General features: G+C 42.5%; 1 protein-coding gene across 1 annotated transcript in view; it reads right to left on the reverse strand.

Annotated features, from left to right (window-relative positions):
• LOC139393666 (protein kinase C beta type-like) overlaps positions 1 to 12,500 on the reverse strand; it is an 81,273-nt gene that overhangs the window by 54,480 nt on the left and 14,293 nt on the right. The window contains exon 3 of the mRNA XM_071142007.1: positions 1,160 to 1,239. Coding sequence (XP_070998108.1) covers positions 1,160 to 1,239 — 80 coding nt within the window. The remainder of the gene's footprint in view (positions 1 to 1,159; positions 1,240 to 12,500) is intronic.

A 12,500-nucleotide genomic window follows, 5' to 3' on the forward strand; every position in this document is an offset into this window, starting at 1 on the left:
CAGCATTCTTTGTCCTCCAAACACGACGAGTTGAGTTTTTACCAAAAAGTTATATTTTGGTTTCATCTGACCATATGACATTCTCCCAATCTTCTTCTGGATCATCCAAATGCTCTCTAACAAACTTCAGACGGGCCTGGACATGTACTGGCTTAAGCAGGGGGACACGTCTGGCACTGCAGGATTTGAGTCCCTGGCGGCGTAGTGTGTAACTGATGGTAGGCTTTGTTACTTTGGTCCCAGCTCTCTGCAGGTCATTCACTAGGTCCCCCTGAGTGGTTCTGGGATTTTTGCTCACCGTTCTTGTGATAATTTTGACCCCACGGGGTGAGATCTTGCGTGGAGCCCCAGATGGAGGGAGATTATCAGTGGTCTTGTATGTCTTCCATTTCCCAATAATTGCTCCCACAGTTGATTTCTTCAAACCAAGCTGCTTACCTATTGCAGATTCAGTCTTCCCAGTCTGGTGCAGGTCTACAATTTTGTTTCTGGTGTCCTTTGACAGCTCTTTGGTCTTGGCCATAGTGGAGTTTGGAGTGTGACTGTTTGAGGTTGTGGACAGGTGTCTTTTATACTGATAACAAGTTCAAACAGGTGCCATTAATACAGGTAACGAGTGGAGGACAGAGGAGCCTCTTAAAGAAGAAGTTACAGGTCTGTGAGAGCCAGAAATATTGCTTGTTTGTAGGTGACCAAATACTTATTTTCCACCATAATTTGCAAATAAATTCATAAAAAATCCTACAATGTGATTTTTTTCTCATTTTGTCTGTCATAGTTGAAGTGTACCTATGATGAAAATTACAGGCCTCTCTCATCTTTTTAAGTGGGAGAACTTGCACAATTGGTGTCTGACAAAATACTTTTTTGCCCCACTGTATATAGCCTCAACATTGACTCTGTACCGGAGAGAGGGGGGGCGCAATGGAGAGACTGACTGACATCTGGGGTTAAAGAAGTTACTGTGATACGAACAGTCCAGACAGGGAGATATGGAGAGAGAGAGGGAGGAAGGGAGATATGGAGAGAGAGGGGGAGGAAGGGAGATATGGAGAGAGAGAGGGAGGAAGGATATGAGTTGATATCAGTGATGAATCACCATTACGAGTTGAACAGGATGACAGACACACAGAGAGAAGGAGAGAGAGGTAGTACTTACGTCTGATGCATTCTTGTCGGCCCCCGGACAGGAGAAGGTGACGAACTCATGACAGCGTTTATGGACCACGAAACAACACACTGGGGAGGGGAAGAGAGAGAGACAGAGAGAGAGAGAGAGAGAGAGAGAGAGAGAGAGAGAGAGAGAGAGAGAGACGGAGAGAGAGAGAGAGAGACGGAGAGAGAGAGAGAGAGAGAGACGGAGAGAGAGAGAGAGAGAGAGACAGAGAGAGAGAGAGAGAGAGAGACAGAGAGAGAGAGAGAGACACAGAGAGAGAGAGAGAGAGAGACAGAGAGAGAGAGAGAGACACAGAGATAGAGAGAGAGAGAGAGAGAGAGAGAGAGAGAGAGAGAGAGAGAGAGAGAGAGAGAGAGAGTCAGAAGAGACAAAGACAGACAGAGCGACAGACAGATAGAGAGAGACAGAGAGAGACAGAGAGAGACAGACAGAGAGACAGAGAGAGACAGAGAGAGACAGAGAGAGAAAGAGAGAGACAGAGAGAGAGACAGACAGAGAGAGAGAGTTAGGACAAACATTCTATAATATTTCACATTACTACGGTAACCAAAGACTGTAGATCACATCACCTAAACACAGTTATACATCACAACAAGGTATCACAGAGGTGTGTGTGTGTGTGTGTGTGTGTGTGTGTGTGTGTGAGGTCAGACAGGTTGACATTATTTATTATTCAGACTCATTAACTATGCAGGAAGCTCCTGGCAACTGGTGGGGCCTACCCATGGTTCCTAGCGGCACGGAGAGAGCCCAACAGGGCCTGCAGGGTGCGTGTGTGTGTGTGTGTCATCCTTTAGATCAACATAATGTTATTCTACTCAACTAAACTGACGTTCAGTCCTCCTCCTCCTCTTCCTCCCCCTCCTCCTCCTCCTCCTCTCCCTCCTCCTCCTCTAACATGGACCAGGTGTAACCTTCTTCCTGGATTCTCCATTCATCCTTCATCACATCCCTTCTAGCGTTTATATAGTGTCTTCTATAGGTCTCTATAACGAACATCCTACTGTAGATACAGTCTCTTCTATAGGTCTCTATAATGAACATCCTACTGTAGATACAGTCTCTTCTATAGTCCTATATAACGAACATCCTACTGTAGATACAGTCTCTTCTATAGGTCTCTATAGGTCTCTATAATGAACATCCTACTATATATACAGTATCTTCTATAGGTCTCTATAATGAACATCCTACTATATATACAGTCTCTTCTATAGTCCTATATAATGAACATCCTACTGTAGATACAGTCTCTTCTATAGGTCTCTATAATGAACATCCTACTGTAGATACAGTCTCTTCTATAGGTCTCTATAATGAACATCCTACTGTAGATACAGTCTCTTCTATAGGTCTCTATAGGTCTCTATAATGAACATCCAACTGTATATACAGTCTCTTCTATAGGTCTCTATAATGAACATCCTACTGTAGATACAGTCTCTTCTAAAGGTGTCTATAATGAACATCCTACTGTAGATACAGTCTCTTCTATAGGTCTCTATAATGAACATCCTACTGTATATACAGTCTCTTCTATAGGTCTCTATAATGAACATCCTACTGTAGATACAGTCTCTTCTATGGTCCTATATAATGAACATCCTACTGTAGATACAGTCTCTTCTATGGTCCTATATAACGAACATCCTACTGTATATACAGTCTCTTCTATAGGTCTCTATAATGAACATCCTACTGTAGATACAGTCTCTTCTATAGGTCTCTATAATGAACATCCTACTGTAGATACAGTCTCTTCTATAGTCCTATATAACGAACATCCTACTGTAGATACAGTCTCTTCTATAGGTCTCTATAATGAACATCCTACTATATATACAGTCTCTTCTATAGTCCTATATAATGAACATCCTACTGTAGATACAGTCTCTTCTATAGGTCTCTATAATGAACATCCTACAGTAGATACAGTCTCTTCTAAAGTCCTATATAATGAACATCCTACTGTAGATACAGTCTCTTCTATAGTCCTATATAACAAACATCCTACTGTAGATACAGTCTCTTCTATAGGTCTCTATAATGAACATCCTACTGTATATACAGTCTCTTCTATAGGTCTCTATAATGAACATCCTACTGTAGATAGAGTCTCTTCTATAGGTCTCTATAATGAACATCCTACTGTAGATAGTCTATCCTACAGTCCTATATAATGAACATCCTACTGTAGATACAGTCTCTTCTATAGGTCTCTATAATGAACATCCTACTGTAGATAGTCTATCCTACAGTCCTATATAATGAACATCCTACTGTAGATACAGTCTCTTCTATAGGTCTCTATAATGAACATCCTACTGTAGATAGTCTATCCTACAGTCCTCTATAATGAGCATCCTACTGTAGATACAGTCTCTTCTATAGGTCTCTATAATGAACATCCTACTGTAGATACAGTCTCTTCTATAGGTCTCTATAGGTCTCTATAATGAACATCCTACTGTAGATACAGTCTCTTCTATAGGTCTCTATAATGAACATCCTACTGTAGATAGTCTATCCTACAGTCCCCTTTAATGAACATCCTACTGTAGATAGTCTCTTCTATAGGTCTCTATAATGAACACCCTACTGTAGATACAGTCTCTTCTATAGGTCTCTATAATGAACATCCTACTGTAGATACAGTCTCTTCTATAGGTCTCTATAATGAACATCCTACTGTAGATACAGTCTCTTCTACAGTCCTATGTAATGAACATCCTACTGTAGATACAGTCTCTTCTATAGGTCTCTATAATGAACATCCTACTGTAGATACAGTCTCTTCTATAGGTCTCTATAATGAACATCCTACTGTAGATACAGTCTCTTCTATAGTCCTATATAATGAACATCCTACTGTAGATACAGTCTCTTCTATAGGTCTCTATAATGAACATCCTACTGTAGATACAGTCTCTTCTATAGGTCTCTATAATGAACATCCTACTGTAGATACAGTCTCTTCTATGGTCCTATATAATGAACATCCTACTATATATACAGTCTCTTCTATAGTCCTATATAATGAACATCCTACTGTAGATACAGTCTCTTCTATAGGTCTCTATAATGAACATCCTACTGTAGATACAGTCTCTTCTAAAGGTCTCTATAATGAACATCCAACTGTATATACAGTCTCTTCTATAGGTCTCTATAATGAACATCCTACTGTAGATAGTCTCTTCTATAGGTCTCTATAATGAACATCCAACTGTATATACAGTCTCTTCTATAGGTCTCTATAATGAACATCCTACTGTAGATACATTGCCTTTTTCCACGTTGTTACTTTACAGCCTTATTCTACAATGGATTAAAATATGTTTTTTTCCCGCATCATCAATCTACACATATTACCCCATAATGACACATATTACCCCATAATGACATCACAATACCCCATAATGACATCACAATACCCCATAATGACATCACAATACCCTATAATGACAAAACAAAAATAGGTTTCTAGCAAATGTGTATGCATAAATATTCAGACCCTTTACTCAGTCTTCTTGGGTTTGACGCTACAAGCTTGGCACACCTGTATTTGGGGAGTTTCTCCCATTCTTCTCTGCAGATCCTCTCAAGCTCTGTCAGGTTGGATGGGGAGCGTTGCTGCACAGCTATTTTCAGGTCTCCAGAGATGTTCGATCGGGTTCAAGTCCGGGCTCTGGCTGGGCCACTCAAGGACATTCAGAGACTTGTCCCAAAGCCACTCCTGCGTTGTCTTGGCTGTGTGCTTAAGGTCGTTGACCTGTTGGGAGTTGAACCGTCACCCCAGTCTGAGATCATGAGAGCTCTGGAGCAGGTTTTCATCAAGGACCTCTCTGTACTTTGCTCTGTTCATCGTTCCCTTGATCCTGACTAGTCTCCCAGTCCCTTCTGCTGAAAAATATCCTCACAGCATGATGCCGCCACCACCATGCTTCACCGTAGGGATGGTACCACCACCATGCTTCACCGTAGGGATGGTGCCAAGTTTCCATCAGCTGTGACGCTTGGCATTCAGGCCACAGTGTTCAATCTTGGTTTCATCAGACCAGAGAATCTGGTTTCTCATGGTCGGACAGTCCTTAAGGTGCCAAGCAGGCTGTCATGTGTCTTTTACTGAGGAGGAGCTTCCGTCTGGCCACTCTACCAGAAAGGCCTGATTGGTGGAGTGCTGCAGAGATTGTTGTCCTTCTGGAAGGTTCTCCCATCTCCACAGAGGAACTCTGGAGCTCTGTCAGAGTGACCATCGGGTTCTTGGCCACCTCCCTGACCAAGGCCCTTCTCCCCTGATTGCTCAGTTTGGCTGGGCGGCCAGCTCTAGGAAGAGTCTTGGTGGTTCCAAACTTATTTTATTTAAGAATAATGGAGACCACAGTGTTCTTGGGGACCTTCAATGCTGCAGAAATGTTTTGGTACCCTTCCCCAGATCTGTGCCTCGACACAATCCTGTCTCGGAGCTCTACAGACAATTCCTTCGACCTAATGGCTTAGTCTTTGCTCTGACATGCACTGTCAACAATGGGACCTTATATAGACAGGTGTGTGCCTTTCCAAATCATGTCCAATCAATTTAATATACCACAGGAGGTCTCCAATCAAGTTGTAGAAACATCTCAAGGATGATCAATGGAAACAGGACGCACCTGAGATCCATTTCAAGTCTCATAGCAAAGAGGTGGAATACTTATGTAAATGAGGTATTTCTGTTTTACATTTTTAATACATTTGCAAACTTAAAAAAAAAAAAAACTATTTTTGCTTTTGTCATTATGGGGTATTGTGTGTAGATTGATGAGGAAATGTTTTTTTAAAATTTAAAAATTTTTAAAATTTAAAATTTTTAAAATTAATTTTAGAAGGTAAATGTAACTGTATGCCCTGTATTACCCACACACCCCTTCTGTGTGACACTGTGACAGTGAGGACTAGCGGTGTGGTGATTCTCCTGAGAGAGACGGAGAGAAAGAGAGAAAGAAAGGAGAAAAAGAAAGAGAGAAGAGAAAGATGTGGGAGAAAGAGACGGAGAGAAAGATGTGGGAGAAAAGAGAGAAGAGAAAGATGTGGGAGAAAGAGAGAAGAGAAAGATGTGGGAGAAAGAGAGAAGAGAAAGATGTGGGAGAAAGAGAGAAGAGAAAGATGTGGGAGAAAGAGAGAAGAGAAAGATGTGGGAGAAAGAGAGAAGAGAAAGATGTGGGAGAAAGAGAGAAGAGAAAGATGTGGGAGAAAGAGAGAAGAGAAAGATGTGGGAGAAAGAGAGAAGAGAAAGATGTGGGAGAAAGAGAGAAGAGAAAGAGAGAAGAGAAAGACAGGGAGAGAAAGAGAGAGCGCTTCCCCTGGAGGAGAGAAATAGATAACTTTCTCTCTCTCTCTCCCCTATGGTGCAGTGTATGTGCATTACTGTGTGTGTGTGTGTGTGTGTGTGTGTGTGTGTGTGTGTGTGTGTGTGTGTGTGTGTGTGTGTGTGTGGGAGGCACAGCTGGGATTGAGGCAGTGTGAGGGGGCGGAGGAATCGTCTGTATTTTCATCTCTTTCAGAAAGACAGAAAGAGAGAGAGAGAGAAAAAGAAGAATAGCATTTTGGGGGTTTGGTTGACAAAAATCGCTGCTGATTAACTCACCACACACACACACATAGTAATGCACACACACATAGTAATGCACACACACACACATACACACACACAGTAATGCACACACACATAGTAATGCACACACACACACACACACACATAGTAATGCACACACACACACACATAGTAATGCACACACACACACACACACAAAGTAATGCACATACACACACACACACACATAGTAATGCACATACACACACACACACACACACACACACACACACACACACACACACACACACACACACACACACACACACCTCTACACACACACACACACACCATTCCTAAGTAGTGAGACAGACCTAGTGTCTGGTTAAAGGGTCCTCTGTTGCTTAGCAACCGGCAGAACAGGGCCGGTTGCTAAGGGGTTAAAGAGGAAGAACCACTGCAGAGACCAAGCCCCGCCTGCTGTCCCTGACGGACAGCTGCAGCAACCAATAGAACCACTGCAGAAACCAAGCCCCGCCTGCTGTCCCTGACGGACAGCTGCAGCAACCAATAGAACCACTGCAGATACCAAGCCCCGCCTGCTGTCCCTGACGGACAGCTGCAGCAACCAATAGAACCAATAGCTGCAAATAGCGTTGGTGTCAACGCCCCAAACAGGAACTAGAAAACAGGCCCAAATTATAGAAGAAAGACAGAGGAGGATGGAGGAAGAGAGAGAGAGAGAATTCTCTTTCGCTTGTCCAACTTATTTAGTCTGAAAGGAGAGGTCATATGTTAGTAGCTAGGTCTATGGTAGCTAGATCTATGGTAGCTAGATCTATGGTATCTAGCCTGTGAGGAGAGGTCATATGTTAGTAGCTAGGTCTATGGTAGCTAGATCTATGGTAGCTAGATCTATGGTAGCTAGATCTATGGTAGCTAGGTCTATGGTAGCTAGATCTATGGTAGCTAGATCTATGGTAGCTAGATCTATGGTAGCTAGATCTATGGTAGCTAGTCTGGAAGGAGAGGTAATATGTTAGTAGCTAGGTCTATGGTAGCTAGTCTGGAAGGAGAGGTCATATGTTAGTAGCTAGGTCTATGGTAGCTAGATCTATGGTAGCTAGATCTATGGTAGCTAGTCTGGAAGGAGAGGTCATATGTTAGTAGCTAGGTCTATGGTAGCTAGATCTATGGTAGCTAGATCTATGGTAGCTAGATCTATGGTAGCTAGTCTGGAAGGAGAGGTAATATGTTAGTAGCTAGGTCTATGGTAGCTAGATCTATGGCAGCTAGATCTATGGTAGCTAGATCTATGGTAGCTAGTCTGGAAGGAGAGGTAATATGTTAGTAGCTAGATCTATGGTAGCTAGATCTATGGTAGCTAGTCTGGAAGGAGAGGTCATATGTTAGTAGCTAGATCTATGGTAGCTAGATCTATGGTAGCTAGAGCTAAGGTAGCTAGATCTATGGTAGCTAGTCTGGAAGGAGAGGTAATATGTTAGTAGCTAGGTCTATGGTAGCTAGATCTATGGTAGCTAGTCTGGAAGGAGAGGTAATATGTTAGTAGCTAGATCTATGGTAGCTAGATCTATGGTAGCTAGTCTGGAAGGAGAAGTCATATGTTGGTAGCTAGATCTATGGTAGCTAGATCTATGGTAGCTAGTCTGGGAGGATATGTAATATGTTGGTTGCTAGATCTATGGTAGCTAGATCTATGGTAGCTAGTCTGAATGGAGAGGTAATATGTTAGTAGCTAGATCTATCGTAGCTAGATCTATGGTAGCTAGAGCTAAGGTAGCTAGATCTATGGTAGCTAGTCTGGAAGGAGAGGTAATATGTTAGTAGCTAGGTCTATGGTATCTAGATCTATGGTAGCTAGTCCTAATGGAGAGGCAATATGTTAGTAGCTAGATCTATGGTATCTAGATATATGGTAGCTAGATCTATGGTATCTAGATATATGGTAGCTAGATCTATGGTATCTAGTCTGGAAGGAGAGGTAATATGTTAGTAGCTAGATCTATGGTAGCTAGATCTATGGTAGCTAGATCTATGGTAGCTAGCCTGGGAGGAGAGGTCATATGTTAGTAGCTAGGTCTATGGTAGCTAGATATATGGTAGCTAGTCTGGGAGGAGAGGTCATATGTTAGTAGCTAGGTCTATGGTAGCTAGTATGGAAGAGGTAATATGTTAGTAGCTAGGCCTAGGGTAGCTAGATCTATGGTAGCTAGTCTGAAAGGAGAGGCAATATGTTAGTAGCTAGATCTATGGTAGCTAGTCTGGGAGGAGAGATTATATGTTAGTAGCTAGATCTATGGTAGCTAGTCCTAATGGAGAGGCAATATGTTAGTAGCTAGATCTATGGTATCTAGATCTATGGTGGCTAGATCTATGGTAGCTAGTCTGGGAGGAGAGATTATATGTTAGTAGCTAGATCTATGGTAGCTAGCCCTAATGGAGAGGCAATATGTTAGTAGCTAGATCTATGGTATCTAGATCTATGGTAGCTAGATCTATGGTAGCTAGTCTGGGAGGAGAGATTATATGTTAGTAGCTAGATCTATGGTAGCTAGCCCTAATGGAGAGGCAATATGTTAGTAGCTAGATCTATGGTAGCTAGATTTATGGTAGCTAGTCTGGGAGGAGAGGTCATATGTTAGTAGCTAGGTATATGGTAGCTAGATATATGGTAGCTAGTCTGGGAGGAGAGGTCATATGTTAGTAGCTAGGTCTAGGGTAGCTAGTCTGGGAGGAGAGATTATATGTTAGTAGCTAGTCTGGAAGAGGTAATATGTTAGTAGCTAGATCTATGGTATATCTTAAATAAACTGTTGCTTTCCAAACTAGAGATTTTGGGTGACACTGAGAGAACACAGTAGTTCTACTCATAGATTCTGCATGTAGCATCTACACATTCACACATCCAGCCCAAAGCAGGAGGTTTAACAAATAAACAATATAATATCAGATCAATCATTTGGAACAGAATGTGGGGTCTAAAAACCTTTCTGAATGTACTATTTATTGTTCATTTGTTCTTCTCTCTCTTCTCTTCAGCAAGAGGTGTGGAGGGCCACTTCCAGTACAGAATGCAAACCCTTCACCACACACTCCTCCTCTCTCACCACCTCAACGCAGACCTAAACACCCCACCACTGTGATAACGGTGACAGGTCCCACAAAAAACACAGCGTGACACACACCGTCCCATGATACTGCGTCCCACAGACATCATGTTACCACGGAGACCGCCCTTCCATTACTACATGTGTCCTATCAGAAGAGACAGAGAGAGACAGAGAGCGAGACAGAGAGACAGAGAGAGACAGAGAGCGAGACAGAGAGCGAGACAGAGAGAGAGACAGAGAGAGAGACAGAGAGAGAGACAGAGAGAGAGACAGAGAGGGGAGACAGAGAGAGAGACAGAGAGAGAGAGACAGAGAGTTATACAGTGTATGTATAATTGGACAAAAACACAGTCAGAGAATGAACTAAAACACACACACACCTAACCCTCTGCCAGTCATGGCTTGCTCCCAAGAGATTCCCTGTTACCATAACTCATAAGAGAGGGGAGGGGAGAGGGGGGGGTGAAAGGGAGACGGAGGGAGGGAGAGAGAGAGAGCGGGACTGACAGGGAGAGGAAGTATACTAAAGAGCAAGCCTCAACCTTCCTGTAGAACAGGTATTGTAAATGTAAAGGCCACAAAGACCAAGGACAGAAACCCCCCTCTCTCTATCGACTGTTACAGTAACCTACCAGTCTCTCTCTATAGACTGTTACAGTAACCTACCAGTCTCTCTCTATCGACTGTTACAGTAACCTACCAGTCTCTCTCTATCGACTGTTACAGTAACCTACCAGTCTCTCTCTATAGACTGTTACAGTAACCTACCAGTCTCTCTCTATAGACTGTTACAGTAACCTACCAGTCTCTCTCTATAGACTGTTACAGTAACCTACCAGTCTCTCTCTATAGACTGTTACAGTAACCTACCAGTCTCTCTCTATAGACTGTTACAGTAACCTACCAGTCTCTCTCTATAGACTGTTACAGTAACCTACCAGTCTCTCTCTATAGACTGTTACAGTAACCTACCAGTCTCTCTCTATAGACTGTTACAGTAACCTACCAGTCTCTCTCTATAGACTGTTACAGTAACCTACCAGTCTCTCTCTATAGACTGTTATAGTAACCTATCAGTCAGACCCCCTCTCTATAGACTGTTACAGTAACCTACCAGTCAGACCCTCTCTCTATAGACTGTTACAGTAACCAACCAGTCAGACCCTCTCTCTATAGACTGTTACAGTAACCTACCAGTCTCTCTCTATAGACTGTTACAGTAACCTACCAGTCTCTCTCTATAGACTGTTACAGTAACCTACCAGTCTCTCTCTATAGACTGTTACAGTAACCTACCAGTCTCTCTCTATAGACTGTTATAGTAACCTACCAGTCTCTCTCTATAGACTGTTACAGTAACCTACCAGTCTCTCTCTATAGACTGTTATAGTAACCTACCAGTCAGACCCTCTCTCTCTATAGACTGTTACAGTAACCTACCAGTCTCTCTCTATAGACTGTTACAGTAACCTACCAGTCAGACCCTCTCTCTATAGGCTGTTACAGTAACCTACCAGTCTCTCTCTATAGACTGTTACAGTAACCTACCAGTCTCTCTCTATAGGCTGTTACAGTAACCTACCAGTCTCTCTATATAGACTGTTACAGTAACCTACCAGTCTCTCTCTCTATAGACTGTTACAGTAACCTACCAGTCAGACCCTCTCTCTATAGGCTGTTACAGTAACCTACCAGTCTCTCTCTATAGACTGTTACAGTAACCTACCAGTCTCTCTCTATAGACTGTTACAGTAACCTACCAGTCTCTCTATATAGACTGTTACAGTAACCTACCAGTCTCTCTCTATAGAATGTTACAGTAACCTACCAGTCAGACCCTATCTCTCTCTCTATAGACTGTTACAGTAACCTACCAGTCTCTCTCTATAGACTGTTACAGTAACCTACCAGTCAGACCCTCTCTCTATAGGCTGTTACAGTAACCTACCAGTCTCTCTCTATAGACTGTTACAGTAACCTACCAGTCTCTCTCTATAGACTGTTATAGTAACCTACCAGTCTCTCTCTATAGACTGTTACAGTAACCTACCAGTCTCTCTCTATAGACTGTTACAGTAACCTACCAGTCTCTCTCTATAGACTGTTACAGTAACCTACCAGTCTCTCTCTATAGAATGTTACAGTAACCTACCAGTCTCTCTCTATAGACTGTTATAGTAACCTACCAGTCTCTCTCTATAGACTGTTACAGTAACCTACCAGTCAGACCCTCTCTCTATAGACTGTTACAGTAACCTACCAGTCAGACCCTCTCTCTATAGACTGTTACAGTAACCTACCAGTCTCTCTCTATAGACTGTTACAGTATCCTACCAGTCTCTCTCTATAGAATGTTACAGTAACCTACCAGTCTCTCTCTATAGACTGTTATAGTAACCTACCAGTCTCTCTCTATAGACTGTTACAGTAACCTACCAGTCTCTCTCTATAGACTGTTACAGTAACCTACCAGTCAGACCCTCTCTCTATAGACTGCTACAGTAACCTACCAGTCAGACCCTCTCTCTATAGACTGTTACAGTAACCTACCAGTCTCTCTCTATCGACTGTTATAGTAACCTACCAGTCTCTCTCTATAGACTGTTACAGTAACCTACCA

This window comes from Oncorhynchus clarkii, unplaced genomic scaffold (genome assembly GCF_045791955.1).
Source record: "Oncorhynchus clarkii lewisi isolate Uvic-CL-2024 unplaced genomic scaffold, UVic_Ocla_1.0 unplaced_contig_464_pilon_pilon, whole genome shotgun sequence".
NCBI classification, from domain to species: domain Eukaryota; kingdom Metazoa; phylum Chordata; class Actinopteri; order Salmoniformes; family Salmonidae; genus Oncorhynchus; species Oncorhynchus clarkii.